General features: G+C 46.7%; 1 protein-coding gene across 1 annotated transcript in view; it reads left to right on the forward strand.

Moving 5' to 3' along the window:
• LOC117438193 (WD repeat-containing protein 7-like) overlaps nt 1-27157 on the forward strand; it is a 50578-nt gene that overhangs the window by 4925 nt on the left and 18496 nt on the right. Inside the window, exons 3-18 of the mRNA XM_034073675.1 lie at nt 2205-2311; nt 2677-2755; nt 2829-2997; nt 3083-3159; nt 3735-3845; nt 3926-4068; nt 6017-6119; nt 7743-7875; nt 7951-8199; nt 13689-13909; nt 16663-16858; nt 17883-18097; nt 20451-21139; nt 21832-21881; nt 21977-22039; nt 24458-24576. Coding sequence (XP_033929566.1) covers nt 2205-2311; nt 2677-2755; nt 2829-2997; nt 3083-3159; nt 3735-3845; nt 3926-4068; nt 6017-6119; nt 7743-7875; nt 7951-8199; nt 13689-13909; nt 16663-16858; nt 17883-18097; nt 20451-21139; nt 21832-21881; nt 21977-22039; nt 24458-24576 — 2724 coding nt within the window. The remainder of the gene's footprint in view (nt 1-2204; nt 2312-2676; nt 2756-2828; nt 2998-3082; nt 3160-3734; nt 3846-3925; nt 4069-6016; nt 6120-7742; nt 7876-7950; nt 8200-13688; nt 13910-16662; nt 16859-17882; nt 18098-20450; nt 21140-21831; nt 21882-21976; nt 22040-24457; nt 24577-27157) is intronic.

Genomic DNA, 27157 nt, shown 5'->3' on the forward strand with positions numbered 1-27157 from the left:
GTGGGACAGCATTCCTGATGTTGGGAATGGTGGGGGTCAGTGGGAGGCAATGGGAGTCAATGGGGATTGATGGGGGTCAATGGGGATCGATGGGGGTCAGTGGGAGTCAATGGGGGTCAATGGGATCTGGCACCCGGACCGCAGGTGGGACAGTATTCCTGATTATGGGAATGGTGGGGGTCAGTGGGAGTCAATGGGGATCGATGGGTATGGATGGGAGTCAATGGGGATCAATGGGATCAATCGGAGTCAATGGGGATCGATGGGAGTCAATGGGGGTCAATGGGAGTCAATGGGGATCGATGGGGGTCAATAGGAGTCAATGGGGATCAATGGGGGTCAATGGGATCAATGGGGGTCAATGGGGGTCAATGGGGATCAATGGGAGTCAATGGGGATCAATGGGAGTCAATGGGAGTCAATGGGAGTCAATGGGAATCAATGGGATCTGGCACCCGGACCGCAGGTGGGACAGCATTCCTGAGGTTGGGAATGGTGGGGGTCAATGGGAGTCAATGGGAGTCAATGGGGATCGATGGGAGTCAATGGGGATCAGTGGGAGTCAATGGGAGTCAATGGGATCTGGCACCAGGACCGCAGGTGGGACAGTATTCCTGATAATGGGAATGGTGAGGGTCAGTGGGAGTCAATGGGAGTCAATGGGGATCGATGGGAGTCAATGGGGATCAATGGGAGTCAATGGGGATCGATGGGAGTCAATGGGAGTCGATGGGGATCGATGGGGTCAATGGGGATCAATGGGAGTCAATGGGAGTCAATGGGAGTCAATGGGAGTCAATGGGGGTCAATGGGAGTCAATGGGAGTCAATGGAGATCAATGGGGGTCAATGGGGATCAATGGGAGTTAATGGGGGTCAATGGGATCTGGCGCCCGGAACACAGGTGGGACAGCATTCCTGATGTTGGGAATTATAGGGGTCAATGGGAGTCAATGGGGATCAGTGGGAGTCAATGGGAGTCAATGGGGATCAATGGGAGTCAATGGGAGTCAATGGGGATCAATGGGAGTCAATGGGGATCAATGGAGTCAATTGGAGTCAATGGGGATCGATGGGAGTCAATGGGAGTCAATGGGGGTCAATGGGATCTGGCGCCCAGACCGCAGGTGGGACAGCATTCCTGATGTTGGGAATCACGGGGGTCAATGGGGATCAGTGGGAGTCAATGGGGATTAATGGGGATCAATGGGAGTGAATGGGGATTAATGGGGATCAATGGAGATCGATGGGGATCAATGGGAGTCAATGGGGATCAATGGGAGTCAGTGGGGGTCAATGGGAGTCAATGGGAGTCAATGGGAGTCAATGGGGATCAATGGGAGTCAATGGGAGTCAATGGGGATCAATGGGATCAGGCGCCCAGACCACAGGTGGGACAGCATTCCTGATAATGGGAATCATGGGGGTCAGCGGGAGTCAATGGGGATCAATGAGGATCAATGGGATTCAATGGGGATCAGTGGGAGTCAATGGGGATCGATGGGAGTCAATGGGGATCAATGGGAGTCAATGGGAGTCAATGGGGATCAATGGGAGTCAATGGGGATCAATGGGAGTCAATGGGGGTCAATGGGAGTCAATGGGAGTCAATGGGGGTCAATGGGAGTCAATGGGGTCAATGGGGATCAATGGGAGTCAATGGGGAATCGATGGGAATCAATGGGATCTGGCGCCTGGACCACAGGTGGGACAGCATTCCTGACAATGGGAATCACCGGGGTCAATGGGAGTCAATGGGGATCAATGGGGGTCAATGGGTATTGATGGGAGTCAATGGGGATCAATGGGGATTGATGGGGATCGATGGGAATCAATGGGAGTCAATGGGGATCGATGGGAGTCAATGGGAGTCAATGGGATCTGGCACCCGGACCACAGGTGGGACAGCATTCCTGATAATGGGAATTGTGGGGGTCAATGGGAAATCAATGGGAGTCAATGGGGATTAATGGGGATTGATGGGAATCAATGGGGATCAATGGGGGTCAATGGGGATCAGTGGGAATCAATGGGAAGTGCTGGGAGTCACCCCTTCCCCACCCCCCCCCGTCATCCACCCCATAATCCCCCCTTCAAAACTCCTATAACCCCATTCCCAACCCTTTTCCCTATGGATCCCTATGAATCCCTATGGATCCCAATGGATCCCTATGGATCCCAATGGATCCCTATGGAATCCCATAGATCCAACCCAGGGCTCTGCTCTTTGGCCATTCATCCTCCATCACTTGCTTGGCCAAGGCCTCGGCCTCCCAGGACCTGCAGTATGTGGTCAGCGCCTCGGAGAGCGGGTGAGTTCCCTATGGATTTGGCTTGGGAATGCCATGGAATTCCATGGAATTCCATGGGAAAACCGATCCGGATGGGCCTTGTCTTTGTCCCATCCTTTTAGTCCTATTCTTTGCCTTAATATGGGCTCTAAGGGACTCAAAGTGTGTGTTCTGAGAGCGGTATTCCAGAAAATGGGAATTCCATAGTGGGAAAATGGGATTTGGGATGGGGGGAATGAGCTATCCCAAGCGGAATTCCATTGGGATTAAAGGCCATCCATGCATCCCAATGGCCTAACCCCCCCCCCCAATAGCAACCTCATCCCATAAGGATCCCATTCCCGGTATTCCCATTTTTCCCATGCCATTCCCGGTATTCCCTATAGGGAAATGTGTTTATGGGATGTCGACGACGGCCGCTGCATTGAGTTCACCAAGCTAGCCTGCACCCACACAGGGATCCAGGTGAGCCCCAGCATTCCCAATGGGAATGACTTGGGAATACCGGCTCCGGGCTGGAATTCCCTATTCCCTTTAGTTCTATCCCATTCCCGGCGGATCCCAAGGGAGGCTCCTTTGCCATGGCCATTATCCCGAAATCCTGGTCCTGGATGCAGCCAGCTTGGAAGTGCTGTATTCCCTAGTATCCAAGATCGCTCCCGATTGGATCAGCGCCATGACCATCCTCCCATCCCAACGGACACAAGGTAAAGGGATGGGATTCCCATCATTCCAGCTTTTGGGAATGCCGGGAATGGTTTCCCGATCCCGTTTTCCATGGGTTTTCCATAGGGGATACAGTGGTGGCTGTATCCGTGACTGGTATCCTGAAGGTCTGGATTATGGGATCGGAAGAGGGACGGATGCAGGTAAGGAAATGACACAGCATTCCCGGTATTCCCAATGTCGGGAATGTTGATCCCACCCACACAGTTGTCCACGGAATTCCCAACTTTTCCCAGATTTCCCATGGGAATCTCACCTTTATTCCCCTTCCCGATGGTATTCCTATGGGAATCTCACCCCCATTCCTCTTCCCACTGGTATTCCTATGGGAATCTCACCCCCATTCCCCTTCCCAATGGTTTTCCTATGGGAATCTCAACCCCATTCCCCTTCCCAACAGTATTCCCATTGGAATCTCACCCCAATTCCCCTTCCCGATGGTTTTCCTATGGGAATCTCGCCCCTATTCCCCTTCCCATTGGTATTCCCATAGGAATCTCGTCCCCATTCCCCTTCCCGATGGTATTCCTATGGAAATCTCTCCCCCATTCCAATTCCCAATCGGATTCCTATAGGAATCTCATCCCCATTCCCCTTCCCACCCGTATTCCTATGGGAATCTCACCTGTATTCCCCTTCCCAATGGTTTTCCTATGGGAATCTCACCCTTATTCCCATTCCCACCAGTATTCCCAATGGGAATCTCCTGTCATTCCAGGACGCCGGCGAAGAGGAATCCAAGCCCATCCATTGCCAGCAATGCCGGAGCATCTCCCTGTGTCCCAGTGCTCCCCATTCCCTACTGGTCGTGTGCTCCCAGTACTGGCGGGTCCGTATGGAATACCATTGGGATAACCATCCCCATTCCCAACATTCCATAGGGATCCTTATGGATCATTCCCATTCCAGGTGCTGGATGCTGGGGATTACTCCGTGCTCTGCTCTGTATCCAGTGGGAAGCAGGTATGGAGCGGAGGGGAATTCCTGGATCCGGATACAGTCATTGTATGGAATGAGGATGGGAATTGCTTCATCTACAAACTTCCGGCCAGGTGGGAAAAGTGGGAAGCGCTCCCGGAATTCCCGGTTTCCAATAGGGAATAACATGGGAATGTTGAGGGTTTCCATTAATAACATGGGAATGCCGAAGGGTTTCCCTTTGGATGGCATTAGGGTCCTAACCCCCCCCCCTTTGTATTCCCGATGCTTCCATGGAAGGGATCCATTCATTCCCATTGGAAAAGGGTCATATTCCCATGGGATTCTTGGGGGCAACTGGAGCGGATCCGTATGGGAAGCATGGGATGGAAAGGGGTGTTTTCCTTAGGATGCCATGAGGTTTAAGGTGCTTTGCATGGCAAAGTATTCCATGGAATGATGGAATTCCGTGGAATTCTATGGAAATTACATTAAATTCCATGGAAATTCCATGAAATTCTGTGAAATTCCATTTAATTCTGTGGGAATTCTGTGGAATTCCATGGAAATTCCATGAAATTCTGTGAAATCCTGGAAATTCCATGAAATTCTATGGAAATTCTGTGAAATTCCTGGGAATTCTGTAAAATTCCATGGAAATCTTGTGAAATTTCATGAAATTCCATGGAAATTCCGTGAAATTCCATGCAAATTCTATTAAATTCTGTGAAAATCCATGGAATTCCATAGAAAATCTGTTAAATTCTACAGAAACTCCATTAAATACTTTTGAATTCCATTGAAATTCCATGAAATTCCATGGAAATTCCATTAAATTATTGGAAATTCCATTAAATTCTGTGAAATTCCATGGAAATCCCATTAAATTCTGTAAAATTATGTGGAAATTCCATTAAATTCCATGGAAATTCCATTAAGTTCCATGAAATCCCATGGAAATTACAAGAAATCCCATGGAATTCCTTGGAAATTCTGTGAAATTCCATGGAAATTCCATTAAATTCCATGAAATTCTGTTGAAATCCACGGAAATTCCATGAAATTACATGGAAATTCTATGATATTCTGTAAAACTCTGTGGAAATTCCATGGAATTGCATTGAAATTCCATTAAATTATATGGAAATTCCATTAAGTGCTATGAAATTCCATGGAAATAATGGAAAATCCATGAAATTCTATGGAAATTCCATTAAATTCCATGGAAATTCCATTAAATTTTGTGAAATTCCATGGAAATTCCATTCAATTTCATGAAATTCCATGGAATTCCATGGAAAATCTGTGAAATTCCATGGAATTCCATTGAAATTCTGTGAAAGTCCATGGAATTCCATTAAATATTGTGAAATCCCATGGCAATTCCATTAAATTCCGTAAAATTCCATCAAAATTCCATTAAGCTTCATCAAAATTCCACAAAATTCCATGGAAATTCCATTAGATTCCATGGAAATTCCATTAAATTTAGTGAAATTCCATGAAATTCCATGGAAAATCCATGAAATTCCATGGAAATACCATTAAATTTTGTGAAACTCCATGGATTTCCATGGAAAATCTGTGAAATTCCATGGATATTCCATGAAATTTCATGGAAATTCCATTAAATTCCATTAAATTTTCATGAAAATTCCATGAAATTCCTTGAAATTCTATGGAAATTCCATTAAGTTCCATGAAATTCCATGGAATTCCATGGAAAATTTATGAAATTCCATGAAAATTCCATGGAAAATCTGTGAAAGTCCGTGGAAATTCCATTAAATACCATGAAATTCCATTGAAATTCCATTAAATTCATGGAATTTCATGGAAAAACTATGAAATTTTATGGGAATTCTATTGAATTCTGTAAAATTCTGTGGAAATTTCCACAGAATTCCACGTTAAGTTCCATGAAATTCCATGGAAATTCTGTTAAATTCCATGAAATTCAATGAAATTCCATGGAAATTCCATGGAATTCCATGAAAGTGCCATAAAATTCCATGGAATTCCATGCACTGACACCGCTCCCATTGGAACCTGTGCACCTAATATCCTTGCTCCTGTCTACAGCTGCCTCCCTGCCAGCGCATCCTTCCGGATTGACGTCGGGAAAGCCATGGAAAACCTCATCCCTCCCACCTTGATCCACGTGGTCCAGAGAGCCGAGCACGAGGTAATTCCCATCCCATCCCATGGGATCCCCCCAATTCCATTGGGAATTCCATTGGAGTTCCGTTAAATTCTGTGAAATTCCATGGGAATGATGAGAAATTCCATGGAAATTCTGTGAAATTCCATGGAAATTCCTTTAAATTCTGTGAAATTCTGTTGAAATCTCTGGAAATTCCATGAAATTCCATTGAATTCCATTGAAATACTCTGAAATTCCATGGAATTCCATGAAATATTGTGAAAACCCATGGCAATTCCATTAAATTCCGTGAAATTCCATCAGAATTCCATTAAATTCCATTAAATTCCGTGAAATTCCATCAAAATTCCATCAAATTCCATGAAATTCCATCAAAATTCCCTTAAATTCCATTAAATTCTGTGAAATTCCATTAAATTCCATCAAAATTCCGCAAAATTCTATCAAAATTCCATTAAATTCCGTGAAATTCCATCAAAATTCCATTGAATTCCATTAAATTCCGTGAAATTCCATCAAAATTCCATTAAATTCCATTAAATTCCGTGAAATTCCATCAAAATTCCATTAATTTCTGTGAAATTCCATCAAAAATCCATTAAATTCCATGAAATTCCATCAAATTCCATTAAATTCCATTGAAATTCCATCAAAATTCCATTAAATTCCATGAAATTCCGTGAAATTCCATTAATTTCTGTGAAATTCCATCAAAATTCCATTAAATCCCGTGAAATTCCATCAAAATTCCCTTAAATTCCATGGAATTCTATCAAAATTCCATTAAATTTTGCAAAATTCCATCAAAATTCCATTAAATTCCATCAAAATTCCATTAAATTCCGTGAAATTCCATCGAAATTCCATTAAATTCTGTGAAATTCCATCGAAATTCCATTAAATTTCTGAAATTCCATCAAAATTCTTTTAAATTCCATTAAATTCTGTGAAATCCCATCAAAATTCCATTAAATTCCGTGAAATTCCATCAAAATTCCATTAAATTCCGTGAAATTCCATCAAAATTCCATTATATTCCATTAAATTCTGTGAAATTCCATCAAAATTCCATTAAATTCTGTGAAATTCCATCAAAATTCCATTAAATTCCGTGAAATTCCATCAAAATTCCATTAAATTCCATTAAATTCTGCAAAATTCCAACGAAATTCCATTAAATTCCATTAAATTCCGTGAAATTTCATCAAAATTCCATTAAATTCCATCAAAATCCCGCAAAATTCCATCAAAATTCCCTTAAATCCCCTCAAAATCCCGCAAAATTCCATGGAAATCCCATTAAATCCCATGAAATTCCATCAAAATTCCATTAAATTCCATGGAATTCCATCAAAATTCCATTAAATTCCGTTAAATTCCATCAAAATCCCATTAAATTCCATTAAATTCCATGAAATTCCATCAAAATTCCATTAAATTCCGCAAAATTCTATCAAAATTCCCTTAAATCCCATCAAAATCCCGCAAAATTCCATCAAAATTCCCTTAAATCCCCTCAAAATCCCGCAAAATTCCATGGAAATCCCATTAGCTCCCATGAAATTCCCCACATGAATCCCCCCAATCCCATTGGAATTCCCACCCGGATCCAATATTCCATCTTCTTCCCTATCCCATCCCTAGCTCCTCATCTGCCCTCCGGTCACCGGCTTCTTCTCCGGCCTTCTGGAATCCCATCCCAACCTCTTGATCCAAGGCAATTCCTCGGGAAGACTTTCCCTATGGAGCATCCCGGAAAACCTGGACCAACATGAAGGTATCCCATGATTCCCATTCATCCCTATGGAAAACCATGGAATGGGATTGGGATAATGGTGTTATCCCATTACAGGTATCCCGCTGGTTGCATCCCTATCCCTCCAGGAAGCCTTTGATTCCCTAAGCCCTCATCCCGCCGGGATCATCGACCAGCTCAGCTGTATCCCGGCATTCCCGGATCCGCTCCGGGTCACTTCCAGTGTCTATATCCCGATCCATGGAAGTCTGGTGTGTGGTCGGGAAGACGGGAGCATCGTCATTGTGCCGGCGACCCAGACGGCTATGGTGCAGCTGTTGCAAGGGGAACATGCACTAAGGAGAGGTGGGAATGTCGGGAATTCCATTGGGATAACACTGGGATAACACTGGGATAACACTGGGAATAACGGGAATATGAAGGTTATCCATAGGGAAACATGTAGACGGCTATGGTGCAGCTGCTGCAAGGGGAACATGCCCTAAGGAGAGGTGGGAATACTGGGAATACCGGGAATGCTGGGAATTCCCATTGGGATAACACTGGGAATAACGGGAACTTGAAGGTTATCCATAGGGAAACATATAGACGGCTATGGTGCAGCTGTTGCAAGGGGAACATGCCCTAAGGAGAGGTGGGAATGTCGGGAATACCGGGAATACCGGGAATTCCCATTGGGATACCGGGAATTCCATTGGGATAAACGGTTGGAATAAGGGGAACATGAAGGATATCCATAGGGAAACACATAGAGCGCGATGGTGCAGCTGTTGCAAGGGGAACATGCCCTAAGGAGAGGTGGGAATACCGGGAATTCCATTGGGATAACACTGGGATAACACCGGGAATAACGGGAACTTGAAGGTTATCCATAGGGAAACATATAGACGGCTATGGTGCAGCTGCTGCAAGGGGAACATGCGCTAAGGAGAGGTGGGAATACTGGGAATACCGGGAATACTGGGAATACCGGGAATTCCATTGGGATAACACTTGGAATGATGGGATAATGGAGGTTATCCATAGGGAAACATATAGACGGCTATGGTGCAGCTGCTGCAGGGGGAACATGCACTAAGGAGAGGTGGGAATACCGGGAATACCGGGAATTCCATTGGGATAAGCAGTTGGAATGATGGGATAATGGAGGTTATCCATAGGGAAAAGCATTCCCGATGGGAATGGGATAGGTGGAATTCACTGCGCTTAATGGGAATATCATTGGGAACATTGGGAATGGGGTGAAGTGGATGGGAAGTGGGATCTGGAAGCCTTTGGGATGGGGTGGATGTAAAGTATCCTGTATCCCGATCGGTATCCTACATTTGGGAATGCTGTGGGATGAGGTGGGATGGGATTGTTGGTTTTCCCACTTTTCCTTCCCACTTTTCCCCCTTTTCCTTCCTTGTTTTCCCACTTTTCCCAACTTTTCCTTCCCACTTTTCCCAGTTTTCCCCCTTCCCCATCCCATTATTCCCACCATTCCCACTCTTCTTTCCCAGTATTCCCACTATTCCCACATTTCTCTCCCAACATTCCCATCTTTCCCCCTTTCCCATCCTGTTATTCCCACTATTCCCACCTTTCCCATCCTGTTATTCCCACTATTCCCACCTTTCTCTCCCACTATTCCCACTATTCCCACTATTCTCCCTCTTCTCTCCCAGTATTCCCACTATTCCCACTCTTCTTTCCCAGTATTCCCACTATTCCCACTCTTCTCTCCCAGTATTCCCAGTATTCCCACTATTCCCACTATTCCCATCCCAGTATTCCCAGTATTCCCAGTATTCCCAGTATTCCCACTTTTCTTTCCCAGTATTCCCACTATTCCCACTATTCCCAGTATTCCCATCCCAGTATCCCCAGTATTCCCAGTATTCCCATCCCAGTATTCCCACTATTCCCATTCCATTATTCCCACTATTCCCATCCCATTATTCCCAGTATTCCCATCCCACTATTCCCAGTATTCCCACTATTCCCATCCCACCATTCCCACTATTCCCATCCCAGTATTCCCAGTATTCCCATCCCATTATTCCCACTATTCCCATCCCATTATTCCCCCTATTCCCATCCCAGTATTCCCACTATCCCCATCCCACTATTCCCACTATTCCCATCCCACTATTCCCACTATTCCCATCCCACTATTCCCACTATTCCCATCCCATTATTCCCACTATTCCCATCCCACCATTCCCACTATTCCCATCCCAGTATTCCCAGTATCCCCATCCCAGTATTCCCAGTATTCCCAGTATTCCCACTCTTGTCTCCCAGGCTGGCCCCCGCACCGCACCCTGCGCGCCCACCGCCACCGCATCACCTGCCTGCTCTACCCGCACCAGGTGTCCCAGCGCTTCCATCCCAGCTTCCTGCTTTCCGGAAGTCGGGATCCCATCCCACCCTTCCCCCTCCCCCATCCCAGCATTCCCACTCTGCTCTCCCACTATTCCCCCTTCCCCATCCCAGTTTTCCCACTTTTCTTTCCCACTTTTCCCACTTTTCCTTCCCATTTTTCCCCTTTTCCATCTTTCCAACTTTTCCTTCCCACTTTTCCCACTTTCCCTTCCCATTTTTCCCTTTTCCTTCCCTATTTCCCCCTTTTCCTTCCCACTTTTCCCCATTTTCCCCCTTTTCCTTTTTCCCACTTTTCCTTCCCACTTTTCCCACTATTCCCACTCTTCTTTCCCACTATTCCCACTATTCCCACCTTTCTTTCCCACTATTCCCACTATTCCCACTCTTCTTTCCCACTATTCCCACTATTCCCACTCTTCTCTCCCAGTATTCCCACTCTTCTTTCCCAGTATTCCCACTATTCCCACTCTTCTTTCCCAGTATTCCCACTATTCCCACTCTTCTCTCCCAGTATTCCCACTCTTCTTTCCCAGTATTCCCACTATTCCCACTCTTCTTTCCCAGTATTCCCAGTATTCCCACTTTTCTTTCCCAGTATTCCCAGTATTCCCACTTTCTCTCCCAGTATTCCCATTATTCCCACTCTTCTTTCCCAGTATTCCCACTATTCCCACTCTTCTTTCCCACTATTCCCACTATTCTCACTCTTCTCTCCCAGTATTCCCATCATTCCCACTCTTCTCTCCCAGTATTCCCAGTATTCCCACTTTCTCTCCCAGTATTCCCATTATTCCCACTCTTCTTTCCCACTTTTCCCACCATTCCCACTCTTCTTTCCCAGTATTCCCACTCTTCCCACTCTTCTTTCCCAGTATTCCCACTATTCCCACTCTTCTTTCCCAGTATTCCCAGTATTCCCCCTTTCCCATCCCAGTATTCCCAGTATTCCCATCCCACTATTCCCACTATTCCCACTCTTCTCTCCCATTATTCCTCCTTCCCCATCCCAGTATTCCCACTTTTCCCACTATTCCCAGTATCCCCATCCCATTATTCCCAGTATTCCCAGTCCTCTCTCCCATTACCAGGCTGGCCCCCGCACCGCACCCTGCGCGCCCACCGCCACCGCATCACCTGCCTGCTCTACCCGCCCCAGGTGTCCCAGCGCTTCCATCCCAGCTTCCTGCTTTCCGGAAGTCGGGATCCCATCCCACCCTTCCCCCTCCCCCATCCCAGCATTCCCACTCTGCTCTCCCATCATCCCCCTTGCCCATCCCCCCATTCCCAGCATTCCCACTCTGCTCTCCCATCATCCCCCTTGCCCATCCCCCCATTCCCAGCATTCCCACTCTGCTCTCCCATCATCCCCCTTGCCCATCCCACCATTCCCAGCATTCCCACTCTGCTCTCCCATCATTCCCACTATTCCCCCTTCCCCATCCCATTTTTCCCCCTTTTCCTTCCTTGTTTTCCCACTTTTCCCAACTTTTCCTTCCCACTTTTCCCACTTTCCCTTCCCACTTTTCCCCCTTTCCCTTCCCATTTTCCCACTTTCCCTTCCCATTTTCCCACTTTTCCTTCCCACTTTTCCCCCTTTTCCTTCCCATTTTTCCCCCTTTTCCTTCCCACTTTTTCCCACTTTTCTTTCCCACTTTTCCCCCTTTTCCTTTTTCCCACTTTTCCTTCCCACTATTCCCAGTATTCCCACTCTTCTCTCCCATCATTCCCACTCTTCTCTCCCATTATTCCCACTTTTCTTTCCCAGTATTCCCATCATTCCCACATTTCTCTCCCACCATTCCCACTCTTCTCTCCCAACATTCCCATCTTTCCCCCTTTCCCATCCTGTTATTCCCACTATTCCCACCTTCCTCTCCCACTATTCCCACTATTCCCACTCTTCTCTCCCAGTATTCCCACTATTCCCACTCTTCTCTCCCACTATTCCCACTATTCCCACTCTTCTTTCCCACTATTCCCACTATTCCCACTATTCCCAGTATTCCCATCCCACCATTCCCAGCATTCCCACTCTGCTCTCCCATCATCCCCCTTGCCCATCCCACCATTCCCAGCATTCCCACTCTGCTCTCCCATCATTCCCACCTTTCTTTCCCAGTATTCCTAGTATTCCCACTCTTCTCTCCCAACATTCCCACCTTTCTCTCCCGTTATTCCCATCATTCCCACTCTTCTCTCCCACTATTCCCCCTTCTCCATCCCAGTTTTCCCCCTTTTCCTTCCCATTTTTCCCCCTTTTCCTTCCCAGTTTTCCCACTTTTCCTATATTTCCCACTTTTCCTTCCCTGTTTTCCCACTTTTCCCACTTTTCTTTCCCCCTTTTCCCCTTTTCCTTCCCACTTTTCCCCATTTTCCCCCTTTTCCTTTTTCCCACTTTTCCTTCCCACTTTTCCCACTATTCCCACTCTTCTCTCCCAGTATTCCCACTATTCTCACTCTTCTTTCCCAGTATTCCCAGTATTCCCCCTTTCCCATCCCACCATTCCCACCATTCCCACTCTGCTCTCCCACTATTCCCCCTTCCCCATCCCATTTTTCCCCCTTTTCCTTCCCATTTTTCCCACTTTCCCTTCCCACTTTTCCCTTTTCCTTCCCAGTTTTCCCCCTTCTCCTTCCCTATTTTCCCACTTTCCCTTCCCAGTTTTCCCACTTTTCCATCTTTCCCACTTTTCCTTCCCTATTTTCCCCTTTTTCCTTCCCTGTTTTCCCACTTTTCCCACTTTTCCCATTTTTCCTTCCCTATTTTCCCCCTTTTCTTTCCCACTTTTCCCACTTTTCCCACTTTTCTTTCCCACTTTTCCCCCTTTTCCCACTTTTCTTTCCCAGTTTTCCCACTTTTCTTTCCCAGTTTTCCCACTTTTCCCACTTTTCCTTCCCAGTTTTCCTACTTTTCCCCCATTTCCTTCCCAATTTTCCCACTTTTCCCACTTTTCCTTCCCAGTTTTCCTACTTTTCCCCCATTTCCTTCCCAATTTTCCCACTTTTCCCACTTTCCCTTCCCAGTTTTCCCACTTTCCCTTCCCATTTTTCCCTTTTCCTTCCCATTTTTCCCCCTTTTCCTTCCTGGTTTTCCCACTTTTCTTTCCCAGTTTTCCCACTTTTCCCACTTTTCTTTCCCAGTTTTCCCCCTTTTCCCACTTTTCCTTCCCACTTTTCCCACTTTTCTTTCCCAGTTTTCCCCCTTTTCCCACTTTTCCTTCCCCATTTTCCCCCTTTTCCATCTTTCCCCCTTTTCCTTCCCAGTTTTCCCACTTTCCCTTCCCACTTTTCCTATATTTCCCACTTTTCCTTCCCTGTTTTCCCACTTTTCCCACTTTTCTTTCCCCCTTTTCCCCTTTTCCTTCCCACTTTTCCCCATTTTCCCCCTTTTCCTTTTCCCCACTTTTCCTTCCCACTTTTCCCACTATTCCCATCCCAGTATTCCCAGTGCTCTCTCCCATTGCCAGGCTGGCCCCCGCACCGCACCCTGCGCGCCCACCGCCACCGCATCACCTGCCTGCTCTACCCGCACCAGGTGTCCCAGCGCTTCCATCCCAGCTTCCTGCTTTCCGGAAGTCGGGATTCCAGTGTTATCCTATGGGATTGGCTCTCCGGGGAGAGGAAGCAGCAGTTCCGGGTGCACGGGGGGGAGGTCAGGCAGCTGCTGGTGCCGCCGGAGACATGCAGTGTGAGTTGGGATTCCCATTGGATCCATTGGGAATGGGGGGGGATAGGGGTGGGATGGGATTCCTCAGTTCCTGATCCATAGGGAATGATGGATGGATGCAGATGGGAAGGGTTTCCCCTTCTTAATCCATAGGGAATGATGGATGGATCCAGCCTCCAAATCCATAGGGAATGATGGATGGATATGGGTGGGAAGGGATTCCTCACTTCCTGATCCATAGGGAATGATGGATGGATTCAGATGGGAAGGATTTCACCACTCCAAATCCATAGGGAATGGGGGGGGATGGGGGGGGATGGGGTTTTCCTACTCTAAATCCATAGGGAATGATGGATGGATGCAGTGGGAAGTGCTTCCTAACTCCAAATCCATAGGGAATGGGGGGGCATATGGGTAGGAAGGGTTTTCCCTACTCTAAATCCATAGGGAATGGGGGGGGAGAAGGGGGGGATGGGGTTTCCTACTCTAAATCCATAGGGAATGATGGATGGATGCAGTGGGAAGGGTTTTCCCCTTCTTAATCCATAGGGAATGATGGATGGATTCAGATGGGATGGGTTTCCTCACTGCCTGATCCATAGGGAATGATGGGTGGATGCAGTGGGAAGTGGTTTCCCCTTCTTAATCTATAGGGAATTATGGATGGATGCAGTTGGAATGTATTGTCCCACTCCAGATCCATAGGGAATGATGGATGGATTCAGATAGGAACCTTTCCCATCTCCAAATCCATAGGGAATGATGGATGGATCCACCTGGAAACCATTTCCCCACTCCAAACCCATAGGGAACAATGGATCCGTCCACCTGGGAACCCATCCCAATCCCTATGTAATTCCCTATGCAATTCCCTATGTAATTCCCTATGGATCCCTTTGCTTGTAGCCCCGTGTCCAGCAGTGCATCTGCTCCGTGGCCAGTGACCACTCGGTGGCGCTGCTGAGCCTGCGGGAGCGCAAGTGCATCCTCTTGGGCTCCTGATCCATAGGGAATGATGGATGGATGCAGATGGGAAGGGTTTTCCCACTCCAAATCCATAGGGAATGATGGATGGATTCAGATGGGAAGGGTTTTCCCACTCCAGATCCATAGGGAATGATGGATGGATATGGGTGGGAAGGGTTTTCCCACTCCTAATCCATAGGGAATGGGGGATGGATACGGGTGGGAATCACTTCCCCACTCCCTAATCCATAGGGAATGATGGATGGATGCAGATGGGAAGCGTTTTCCCACTCCAAATCCATAGGGAATGGGGGATGGATATGGGTGGGAAGGGATTCACCACTTCCCAATCCATAGGGAATGATGGATGGATGCAGATGGGAAGGGTTTTCCCACTCCCAATCCATAGGGAATGGGGGATGGATATGGGTGGGAAGGGATTCACCACTCCCCAATCCATAGGGAATGATGGATGGATGCAGATGGGAAGTGCTTCCTAACTCCAAATCCATAGGGAATGATGGATGGATTCAGATGGGAAGCACTTCTCCACTCCAAATCCATAGGGAATGATGGATGGATGCAGATGGGAAGCACTTCTCCACTCTAAATCCATAGGGAATGATGGATGGATACGGGTGGGATGGGTTTTCCCACTTCCTAATCCATAGGGAATGATGGATGGATGCAGATGGGAAGCGCTTCCCCACTCGAAATCCATAGGGAATGATGGATGGATGCAGATGGGAAGTGCTTCCCCACTCCAAATCCATAGGGAATGATGGGTAGATAGGGGTGGAATGGGTTTTCCCACTTCCTAATCCATAGGGAATGATGGATGGATTCAGATAGGAAGTGCTTCCCCACTCCAAATCCATAGGGAATGATGGATGGATTCAGATAGGAACCTTTCCCCCCTTCCCAATCCATAGGGAATGATGGATGGATCCATCCTCCAAACCCATAGGGATCAATGGATGGATCCATCCACTTGGGAACCCTTCCCCCTCCCAATCCCTATGCAATTCCCTATGGATCCATCCTCCAAACCTATAGGGAACAATGGATCCATCCACTTGGGAACCCTTCCCAATCCCTATGGAATTCCCTATGTAATTCCCTATGCAATTCCCTATGTAATTCCCTATGGCTCCATCCCTTCCAGCCCCGTGTCCAGCAGTGCATCTGCTCCGTGGCCAGTGACCACTCGGTGGCGCTGCTGAGCCTGCGGGAGCGCAAGTGCATCCTCTTGGCCTCCTGATCCATAGGGAATGATGGATGGATGCAGATGGGAAGGGTTTTCCCACTCCCAATCCATAGGGAATGATGGATGGATATGGGTGGGAAGGGATTCACCACTGCCCAATCCATAGGGAATGATGGATGGATGCAGATAGGAAGTGCTTCCCCACTCGAAATCCATAGGGAATGGGGGATGGATACGGGTGGGAATCACTTCCCCACTCCCTAATCCATAGGGAATGATGGATGGATGCAGATGGGATGTATTTTCCCCATCCAAATCCATAGGGAATGGGGGATGGATACGGATGGGAAGGGATTCCCCACTCCAAATCCATAGGGAACAATGGATAAATCCATCCAGGAACCCTTCCCCTTCCCAATCCCTATGGAATGATGGATGGATCCAGCCTCCAAACCCATAGGGAATGATGAATGAATCCACCATCCCAATCCATAGGGATCAATGGATGAATCCATCCACTTGGGAACCCTTCCCCCCCCAATCCCTATGCAATTCCCTATGTAATTCCCTATGTAATTCCCTATGGCTCCATCCCTTCCAGCCCCGTGTCCAGCAGTGCATCTGCTCCGTGGCCAGTGACCACTCGGTGGCGCTGCTGAGCCTAAGGGAGCGCAAGTGCATCCTCTTGGCCTCCAGGCATCTCTTCCCTGTCCAAGCCATCAAGTGGCGTCCGGCCGATGACTTCCTGGTGGTTGGATGTGAGGATGGATCCGTCTATGTGTGGCAGATGGATACGGGTAGGGAATGGGGTCGGGATCCTATTGGTCCTATGGGATTGGGGGGGGGGATGCTGATGGGGGTTGTGGGTTAAGGATGGGGGGTTGTGGCTTAAAGATGGGGTTTTTTGCCTTAAAGATGGGGTTTAACACCTTAAAAATGGGATTTTCTGCCTTAAAAATGGGGTTTTCCACCTTAAAGATGATGTTTTCCACCTTAAAGGGTCCTTTCCACCTTAAAAGTGGGGTTTTCCACCTTAAAGATGGGGGTTTCCACCTTAAAGATGGGGTTTTGCAGCTTAAAGGTGATGGTTTCTGTCTTAAAGGGTGTTTTCCACCTTAAAATGGGGTTTTCCACCTTAAAAATGGTATTTTAACCCTTAAATGGTCCTTTCCGCCTTAAAAATGGGGTTTTCCACCTTAGAAATGGGGTTTTTCACCTTAAAGATGGGGGATTCCGCCTTAAAGATGGTGTTTTCCACCTTAAATGCTCCTTTCCACCTTAAAGATGGTCCTTTCCACCTTAAAAATGGGGGTTTTCCACCTTAAAGATGCTATTTTCCACCTTAAATGCTCCTTTCCACCTTAAATCTGGCCCTTTCCACCTTAAAAATGCTATTTTCCACCTTAAAAATGGGGTTTTCTACCTTAAATGGTCCTTTCCACCTTAAAGATGCTGTTTTCCACCTTAAAGTTGATGTTTTCCATTTTAAAGATGCTATTTTCCACCTTAAATCTGATGTTTTCCACCTTAAACTTGATGTTTTCCACCTTAAATCTGGTGTTTTCCACCTTAAATCTGATGTTTTCCACCTTAAATGGTCATTTCCACCTTAAATCTGGTGTTTTGCACCTTAAATGGTCATTTCCACCTTAAAAATTGTGTTTTCCACCTTAAAGTTGATGTTTTTCTCCTTAAAAATGGATTTTTTCCACCTTAAATCTGATGTTTTCCCCCTTAAAAATGGTCATTTCCACCTTAAATCTGCTCCTTTCCACCTTAAATCCCCCATTCCCCCTTAAACCTTCCCTCCTCCCCCTCCAGGTGCCCTGGACCGCTGCGTGATGGGCCTGACAGCAGTGGAGATCCTCAATGCCTGCGATGAGGCTGTGCCTGCATCCATGGATGCCCTAAGCCATCCTGCTGTTAACCTCAAGCAGGCCATGACCCGCAGGAGCCTGGCTGCCCTCAAGAACGTGGCCCATCAGAAGCTGCAGACACTGGCCACCAACCTGCTGGCCCCCGAGGCGGCGGATAAGGTCAGGCCTTGCCACCTTAAATGGGCCTTTCCACCTTAAATGGGGGTTTATGGCTTAAAGATGGGGGTTTATGGCTTAAAAATGGGGTTTTTCGCCTTAAAAATGGGGTTTTCCACCTTAAAAATGGGGTTTTCCACCTTAAAGATGAGGTTTTTCCATCTTAAAAATGGTGTTTTCCACCTTAAATGGGGGTTTCTGCCTTAAAAATGGGGTTTTATGCCTTAAAAATGGGGTTTTCCACCTTAAATGGTCTTTTCCACCTTAAAAATGGGGTTTTCCACCTTAAAGATGGGGGTTTCTGGCTTAAAGATGGGGTTTTCCACCTTAAATATGGGGGTTTCCGCCTTAAAGATAGTGTTTTCCACCTTAAAGATGGTGTTTTCCACCTTAAATGGGGGTTTATGCCTTAAAGCTGGTGTTTTCCACCTTAAAAATGAGGTTTTCCACGTTAAAGATGGGGTTTTCTGCCTTAAAAATGGGGTTTTCCACCTTAAAGATGAGGTTTTCCACCTTAAATGGGGTTTTCTGCCTTAATAATGGGGGGTTCTGCCTTAAAAATGGGGGTTTCCACCTTAAAAATGGTGTTTTCCACCTTAAAGATGGTGATTCCCACTTTAAAGATGGGGGTTTCTACCTTAAATGGTCCTTTCCACCTAAAGGATGGGGATTTCCACCTTAAAAATGAGGTTTTCCACCTTAAAGTTGATGTTTTCCACCTTAAATCTGATGTTTTCCACCTTAAACCTGATATTTTCCACCTTAAATTGTCTTTTCCACCTTAAATCTGATCTTTTCCACCTTAAATGTGATGTTTTCCACCTTAAATCTGGTATTTTCCACCTTAAATCTCATGTTTTCCACCTTAAACCTGATATTTTCCACCTTAAATTGTCTTTTCCACCTTAAATTGTCTTTTCCACCTTAAATCTGATATTTTCCACCTTAAATCTGACCTTTTCCACCTTAAACCTGACATTTTCCACCTTAAATCTGATCTTTTCCACCTTAAATCTGACCTTTTCCACCTTAAATCTGATGTTTTCCACCTTAAACCTGATGTTTTCCACCTTAAATCTGATATTTTCCACCTTAAATCTGGTCTTTTCCACCTTAAATCTGGTCTTTTCCACCTTAAACCTGATATTTTCCACCTTAAATTGTCTTTTCCACCTTAAATCTGGTGTTTTCCCCCTTAAACCTGACATTTCCCCCTTAAAAATGATATTTTCCACCTTAAATATGGTGTTTTCCACCTTAAACCTGCTGTTTTCCACCTTAAATCTGATGTTTTCCACCTTAAACCTGCCATTCCACCTTAAATCTGGTGTTTTCCACCTTAAATCTGGTCTTTTCCACCTTAAATCTGATGTTTTCCACCTTAAACCTGATGTTTTCCACCTTAAATCTGATGTTTCCCACCTTAAATCTGATGTTTTCCACCTTAAACCTGATGTTTTCCACCTTAAATCTGATGTTTTCCACCTTAAATCTGGTCTTTTCCACCTTAAATATGGGGTTTTCTACCTTAAACATGGTCTTTTCCACCTTAAATGGTCTTTTCCTCCTTAAAGATGTTGTTTTCCACCTCTAAATATAGGGTTTTCCACCTTAAATCTGATGTTTTCCACTTTAAATCTGATGTTTTCCCCTTTAAACCTGACATTTCCCCCTTAAAATGGTTTTTTCTACCTTAAATATGTAGTTTTCCACCTTAAATGTGGTATTTTCCACCTTAAAAATGACGTTTTCCACCTTAAATTGTCTTTTCCACCTTAAATCTGATATTTTCCACCTTAAATCTGATGTTTTCCACCTTAAATCTGATGTTTTCCACCTTAAACCTGATCTTTTCCACCTTAAATCTGATGTTTTCCACCTTAAATCTGGTCTTTTCCACCTTTAATATGGGGATTTCCACCTTAAATCTGATGTTTTCCACCTTAAATCTGATATTTTCCACCTTAAATCTGATCTTTTCCACCTTAAATCTGACGTTTTCCACCTTAAATCTGATCTTTCCCACCTTAAATTGTCTTTTCCACCTTAAATCTGGTCTTTTCCACCTTTAATATGGGGTTTTCCACCTTAAATCTCAAGTTTTCCACCTTAAACATGATGTTTTCCACCTTAAATCTGATCTTTTCCACCTTAAACCTGACATTTTCCACCTTAAACCTGATATTTTCCACCTTAAACCTGATCTTTCCCACCTTAAACCTGACATTTCCCCCTTAAAATGATATTTTCCACCTTAAACCTGACATTTTCCACCTTAAATCTGATCTTTCCACCTTAAATCTGGTCTATTCCACCTTAAACCTGACCTTTTCCCCCTTACCCCATCCCTCCCCAGTCCCACCTCCCCAAATCCCCCCCCAATTCCCTCTCCATCCAATCCCTTAAAGCCAACAGCTCCGATCCCGACATCCACGTCCTCTTCTTCGACGTCGAGGCCTTGATCCTACAACTCCTAAGCGACGAAGCTTCCCGATCCCGGAATCCCAGCTCATCCCAAGACCCCATCCCAAAAGCTTCCGGGATCCTGGATAAAGGCCCTTCCTTCCTAGCCGCCAATAGGGCGGCCGTCCTATTCCAGCAGGTTAAGGAGAGCATCAAGGAGAACCTAAAGGAACACCTATTGGATGAGGATGAGGATGAGGACGGATCCGTCCGGAGCCGCGATCCCAAATCCAAGCCTCTGGAATCCCATATCCCTATGGATACAGCCAGGTTGTTCCTCTCCTGCCTCCACGCTTGGGGTCTGGATCCCAACCTGGATAGGCTCTGCTTGGAGCGGTTGGGAATGCTCCGACCCCATTGCGCTGTCTCCTTCGGGCTCCTATCCCGCGGGGCCCATATGTCCCTAATGCTTCCGGGATACGTCCGGAATTCCATAGGGAATACCGCATGGAAGACATCGGGAACCTATGGGATATCCCGAGCGGTCACCACCCAGCATCTCCTCTCCATCATCTCCTTGGCCAATACCCTAATGGGCATGAGCGAGGCCACGTTCCTTATGGGACAGCGAGGAGGCTCCAGGTGGGATCCATAGGGATTCATCCCATTATCCCATTATCCCTTTATCCCGTTATCCCGTTATCCCATTATCCCGTTACCCATTATCCCGTTATCCCGTTATCCCATTATCCCATTATCCCGTTATCCCATTTTCCCTTTATCCCATTATCCCATTATCCCTTTATCCCGTTATCCCACTATCCCATTATCCCATTATCCCGTTATCCCATTATCCCGCTATCCCATTATCCCTTTATCCCATTATCCCGTTATCCCTTTATCCCATTATCCCGTTATCCCATTATCCCATTATCCCATTATCCCATTATCCCATTATCCCGTTATCCCATTATCCCCTTATCCCATTATCCCTTTATCCCATTATCCCGTTATACCATTATCCCATTATCCCTTTATCCCATTATCCCTTTATCCCATTATCCCATTATCCCGTTATCCCATTATCCCTTTATCCCATTATCCCGTTACCCCATTATCCCATTATCCCGTTATCCCATTATCCCATTATCCCGTTATCCCGTTATCCCATTATCCCTTTATCCCATTATCCCATTATCCCGTTATCCCATTATCCCTTTATCCCATTATCCCTTTATCCCATTATCCCATTATCCCATTATCCCGTTACCCCTTTATCCCATTATCCCATTATCCCTTTATCCCATTATCCCTTTGATCCCGGTTTTCCATAGGTCATCCCAAGCGGAATGCTGGCGTTCCAAGGCTCCCCCTGCATCCCAAGGTACATCCCATTGGATCCCATTGGAATTCCCAAAGGATGATCCCGGTATTCCCATTGGGATTCTGACTCTTTCCCATCCGGTATTCCCGGATTAGGGAATGTGGCTGCTCCATCGGATGCTCCTGCTGCTTCCCATCCCTCTTTCCTGGTCAATGAAGGTATTCCCGGATGGGATTCCCATGGGATAATGGGATAATAATGGGATAATGGGATAAGGGGATAATGGGATAATGGGATAATGGGATAAGGGGATAATGGGATAATGGGATAATGGGATAACGGGATAACGGGATAATGGGATAACGGGATAATGGGATAAGGGGATAAGGGGATAACGGGATAATGGGATAATGGGATAATGGGATAACGGGATAATGGGATAATGGGATAAGGGGATAACGGGATAACGGGATAATGGGATAACGGGATAACGGGATAACGGGATAATGGGATGATGGGATAATGGGATAATGGGATAATGGGATAACGGGATAATGGGATAATGGGATAATGGGAAAAGGGGATAATGGGAAAAGGGGATAACGGGATAACGGGATAATGGGATAATGGGGTAAAGGGATAATGGGATAATGGGATGAGGGGATAAAGGGATAATGGGATAACGGGATAATGGGATAATGGGGTAAAGGGATAATGGGATAATGGGATGAGGGGATAAAGGGATAATGGGATAACGGGATAATGGGATAAGGGGATAATGGGATAACGGGATAATGGGATAAAGGGATAATGGGATAACGGGATAATGGGATAATGGGATAAGGGGATAACGGGATAATGGGATAATGGGATAAAGGGATAATGGGATAACGGGATAACGAGATAATGGGATAAGGGGATAAGGGGATAATGGGATAACGGGATAATGGGATAACGGGATAATGGGATAACGGGATAATGGGATAATGGGGTAAAGGGATAATGGGATAATGGGATGAGGGGATAAGGGGATAATGGGATAACGGGATAAGGGGATAATGGGATAATGGGAAAAGGGGATAATGGGAAAAGGGGATAACGGGATAACGGGATAATGGGATAACGGGATAATGAGATAATGGGATAACGGGATAACGGGTTAACGGGATAACAGGTTAATGGGATAACGGGATAATGGGATAACAGGATAATGGGATAAAGGGATAATGGGATAATGGGATAACGGGATTATGGGATAACGGGATAATGGGATAATGGGGTAAAGGGATAATGGGATAATGGGATGAGGGGATAACGGGATAATGGGATAATGGGATAACGGGATAATGGGATAACGGGATAATGAGATAATGGGATAACGGGAAAATGGGATAACAGGATAATGGGATAATGAGATAATGGGATAAAGGGATAATGGGATAACGGGATAAGGGGATAATGGGATAATGGAATAAGGGGATAATGGGATAATGGGATAAGGGGATAACGGGATAACAGGATAATGGGATAATGGGATAACGGGATAACTGGATAATGGGATAACGGGATAACGGGATAAGGGGATAATGGGATAACGGGATAATGGGATAATGGGATTAAGGGGGGGGGGTTCCTGCATGGAATAAGCCTGGAAGCGCCATTGATTCCCATAGGATTGGGCTTATATAGGATATAGACGTGGGGGTTATATGGTCTATATGGGGGGGCTTATATAGCCTATAGGGGTGGGACCTATATGGTTGGGGCTTATATGGCCTATAGGGGTGGGCCTTATATGGTTGGGCCTTATATGGTCTATATACCTGGTCCTTATATAGTCTATACATAGCCCTTATATGGTGTATAGTTGGTCCCTGTATGGTCTATATGTGGTCCCTATATGGTTGGTCCTTATATTGTCTATAGTTGGTCCCTATATGGTCTATATGTGGTCCCTATATGGTTGGTCCTTCTATAGCTGATCCTTATATAGTCGCTACAGTTGGTCCTTATATAGTCTATACTTGGTCCCTATATAGTCTCTAGTTGGTCCCTATATGGTTTATACTTGCTCCTTACATGGTCTATATATGTTATCCCTATATACTCTATATTTGGTCCCTATATAGTCTATACTTTGTCCCTATATGGTCTATACTTGCTCCTTATATGGTCTATATCCTTTATCCCTATATAGTCTATACTTGTTCCCTATATAGTCTCTAGCTGGTTCCTATATAGCCTATACTTTGTCCCTATATGGTCTATACTCGGTCCTTATATGGTCTATATACCTTATCCCTATATACTCCATACCTGATTCCTATATAGTCTGTACTTGATCCCTATATAGTCTATACTCGGTCCCTATATAGTCTATACTTGATCCTTATATACTCTATACACTTGATCCCTATATACCCTATACATTGTCCCTATATAGTCTATACTCCTTCTGTATCACCCTCAGCACCACTGCTCTCCCCACCCCATTCCTATCCCCCCCCCAATCCCAACCCAATTCCCATAGGATCCCTCCCCCCCCCCATCCCAATCCCAACCCCATTCCCATAGGCTCTAACCCCCCCCAATCCCAATCCCAACCCCAATGCCATAGGATCCATCCCTATCCCCAGGCTGGAGCCAACTGGCCGCCCTACACTGTGTGATGCTTCCCGACCTCCTGGATCCCATCACCTTCCGACCCCCCCTCTTGGAGATGCTGGCTCGTCGATGGCAGGATCGATGCTTGGAGGTCATCCCATTCCCATCCCATTCCCATCCCATCCCATTCCCATTCCCATTCCCATCCCATTCCCGTTCCCATCCCATTCCCATCCCATTCCCATTCCCATCCCATTCCCATCCCATCCCATTCCCATCCCAATCCCAATCCCATTCCCATCCCAATCCCATTCCCATCCCATTTCCATTCCCATCCCATTCCCATCCCATTCCCTTTCCCATCCCATTCCCATTCCCATCCCATTCCCATCCCATTCCCATCCCATTCCCATCCCCATTCCCATCCCATTCCCATCCCATCCCATTCCCATTCCCATCCCATTCCCATCCCATTCCCATCCCATCCCATTCCCATCCCATTCCCATCCCATTCCCATCCCATTCCCATCCCATCCCATTCCCATTCCCATTCCCATTCCATTCCCATCCCATTCCCATCCCATTCCCACCCCATCCCATTCCCATTCCCATTCCCATCCCATTCCCATCCCATTCCCATTCCCATCCCATTCCCGTTCCCATCCCATTCCCATCCCAATCCCATTCCCATCCCATTCCCATCCCATTCCCATCCCATTCCCATTCCCATCCCAATCCCATTCCCATCCCATTCCCATCCCATTCCCATTCCCATCCCATTCCCATCCCATTCCCATCCCATCCCATTCCCATCCCATTCCCATCCCATTCCCATTCCCATCCCATTCCCATCCCATTCCCATTCCCATCCCATCCCATTCCCATTCCCATCCCATTCCCATTCTCATTCCCATCCCATTCCCATCCCATTCCCATCCCATCCCATTCCCATCCCATTCCCATCCCATTCCCATTCCCATCCCATCCCATTCCCATCCCATTCCCATCCCATTCCCATCCCATTCCCATCCCAATCCCATCCCATTCCCATTCCCATCCCATTCCCATCCCATCCCATTCCCATCCCATTCCCATCCCATTCCCATTCCCATCCCATTCCCATCCCATTCCCATCCCATTCCCATCCCATCCCCATTCCCATCCCATCCCCATTCCCATCCCATTCCCATCCCATTCCCATCCCATTCCCATTCCCATCCCATTCCCATCCCATTCCCATCCCATTCCCATCCCATTCCCATTCCCATTCCCATCCCATTCCCATCCCATTCCCATCCCAATCCCATTCCCATCCCATTCCCTTCCCATTCCCATTCCCATCCCATCCCATTCCCATTCCCATCCCATTCCCATTCCCATCCCATTCCCATCCCAATCCCATCCCATTCCCATTCCCGTTCCCATTCCCATCCCAATCCCATTCCCATCCCATTCCCATCCCATTCCCATCCCATTCCCATCCCATTCCCATCCCAATCCCATTCCCATCCCATTCCCATCCCATTCCCATTTCCATCCCATCCCATTCCCATTCCCATCCCATTCCCATCCCATTCCCATCCCAATCCCATTCCCATCCCATTCCCATCCCATTCCCATTTCCATCCCATCCCATTCCCATTCCCATCCCATCCCATTCCCATCCCAATCCCATTCCCATCCCATCCTAATCCCATTCCCATCCCATTCCCATCCCATTCCCATTCCCATTCCCATCCCATTCCCATCCCATTCCCATCCCAATCCCATTCCCATCCCATTCCCATTCCCATCCCATTCCCATTCCCATTCCCATTCCCATCCCATTCCCATCCCAATCCCATCCCATTCCCGTCCCATTCCCATCCCATTCCCATCCCATTCCCATCCCATTCCCATCCCATCCCATTCCCATCCCATTCCCATCCCATTCCCATCCCATTCCCATCCCAATCCCATTCCCATCCCATTCCCATCCCATTCCCATCCCATTCCCATTCCCATCCCATTCCCATCCCAATCCCATTCCCATCCCATTCCCATTCCCATTCCCATCCCCTTCCCATTCCCATCCCATTCCCATTCCCATCCCATTCCCTTCCCATTCCCATCCCATTCCCATTCCATCCCATTCCCATTCCCATCCCATTCCCATTCCCATCCCATTCCCATCCCATTCCCATCCCATTCCCATTCCCATCCCATTCCCATTCCCATCCCAATCCCATCCCAATCCCATTCCCATCCCATTCCCATCCCATTCCCATCCCATTCCCATCCCATTCCCATCCCATTCCCATTCCCATTCCCATTCCCATCCCATCCCATTCCCATCCCATCCCAATCCCATTCCCATTCCCATCCCATTCCCATCCCAATCCCATTCCCATCCCATTCCCATCCCATTCCCATTCCCATCCCATTCCCATTCCCATCCCCATTCCCATCCCATTCCCATCCCATTCCCATCCCATTCCCATCCCATTCCCATCCCATCCCATTCCCATCCCATTCCCATCCCATTCCCATCCCATCCCATTCCCATCCCATTCCCATTCCCATCCCATTCCCATCCCATTCCCATCCCATTCCCATTCCCATCCCATCCCATCCCCATTCCCATTCCCATCCCATCCCATTCCCTTCCCATTCCCATCCCATTCCCATCCCATTCCCATTCCCATCCCATTCCCATTCCCATTCCCATCCCATTCCCATCCCATTCCCATCCC

The sequence above is a fragment of the Melopsittacus undulatus genome (genome assembly GCF_012275295.1).
Source record: "Melopsittacus undulatus isolate bMelUnd1 chromosome W unlocalized genomic scaffold, bMelUnd1.mat.Z SUPER_W_unloc_1, whole genome shotgun sequence".
Lineage (NCBI taxonomy): Eukaryota > Metazoa > Chordata > Aves > Psittaciformes > Psittaculidae > Melopsittacus > Melopsittacus undulatus.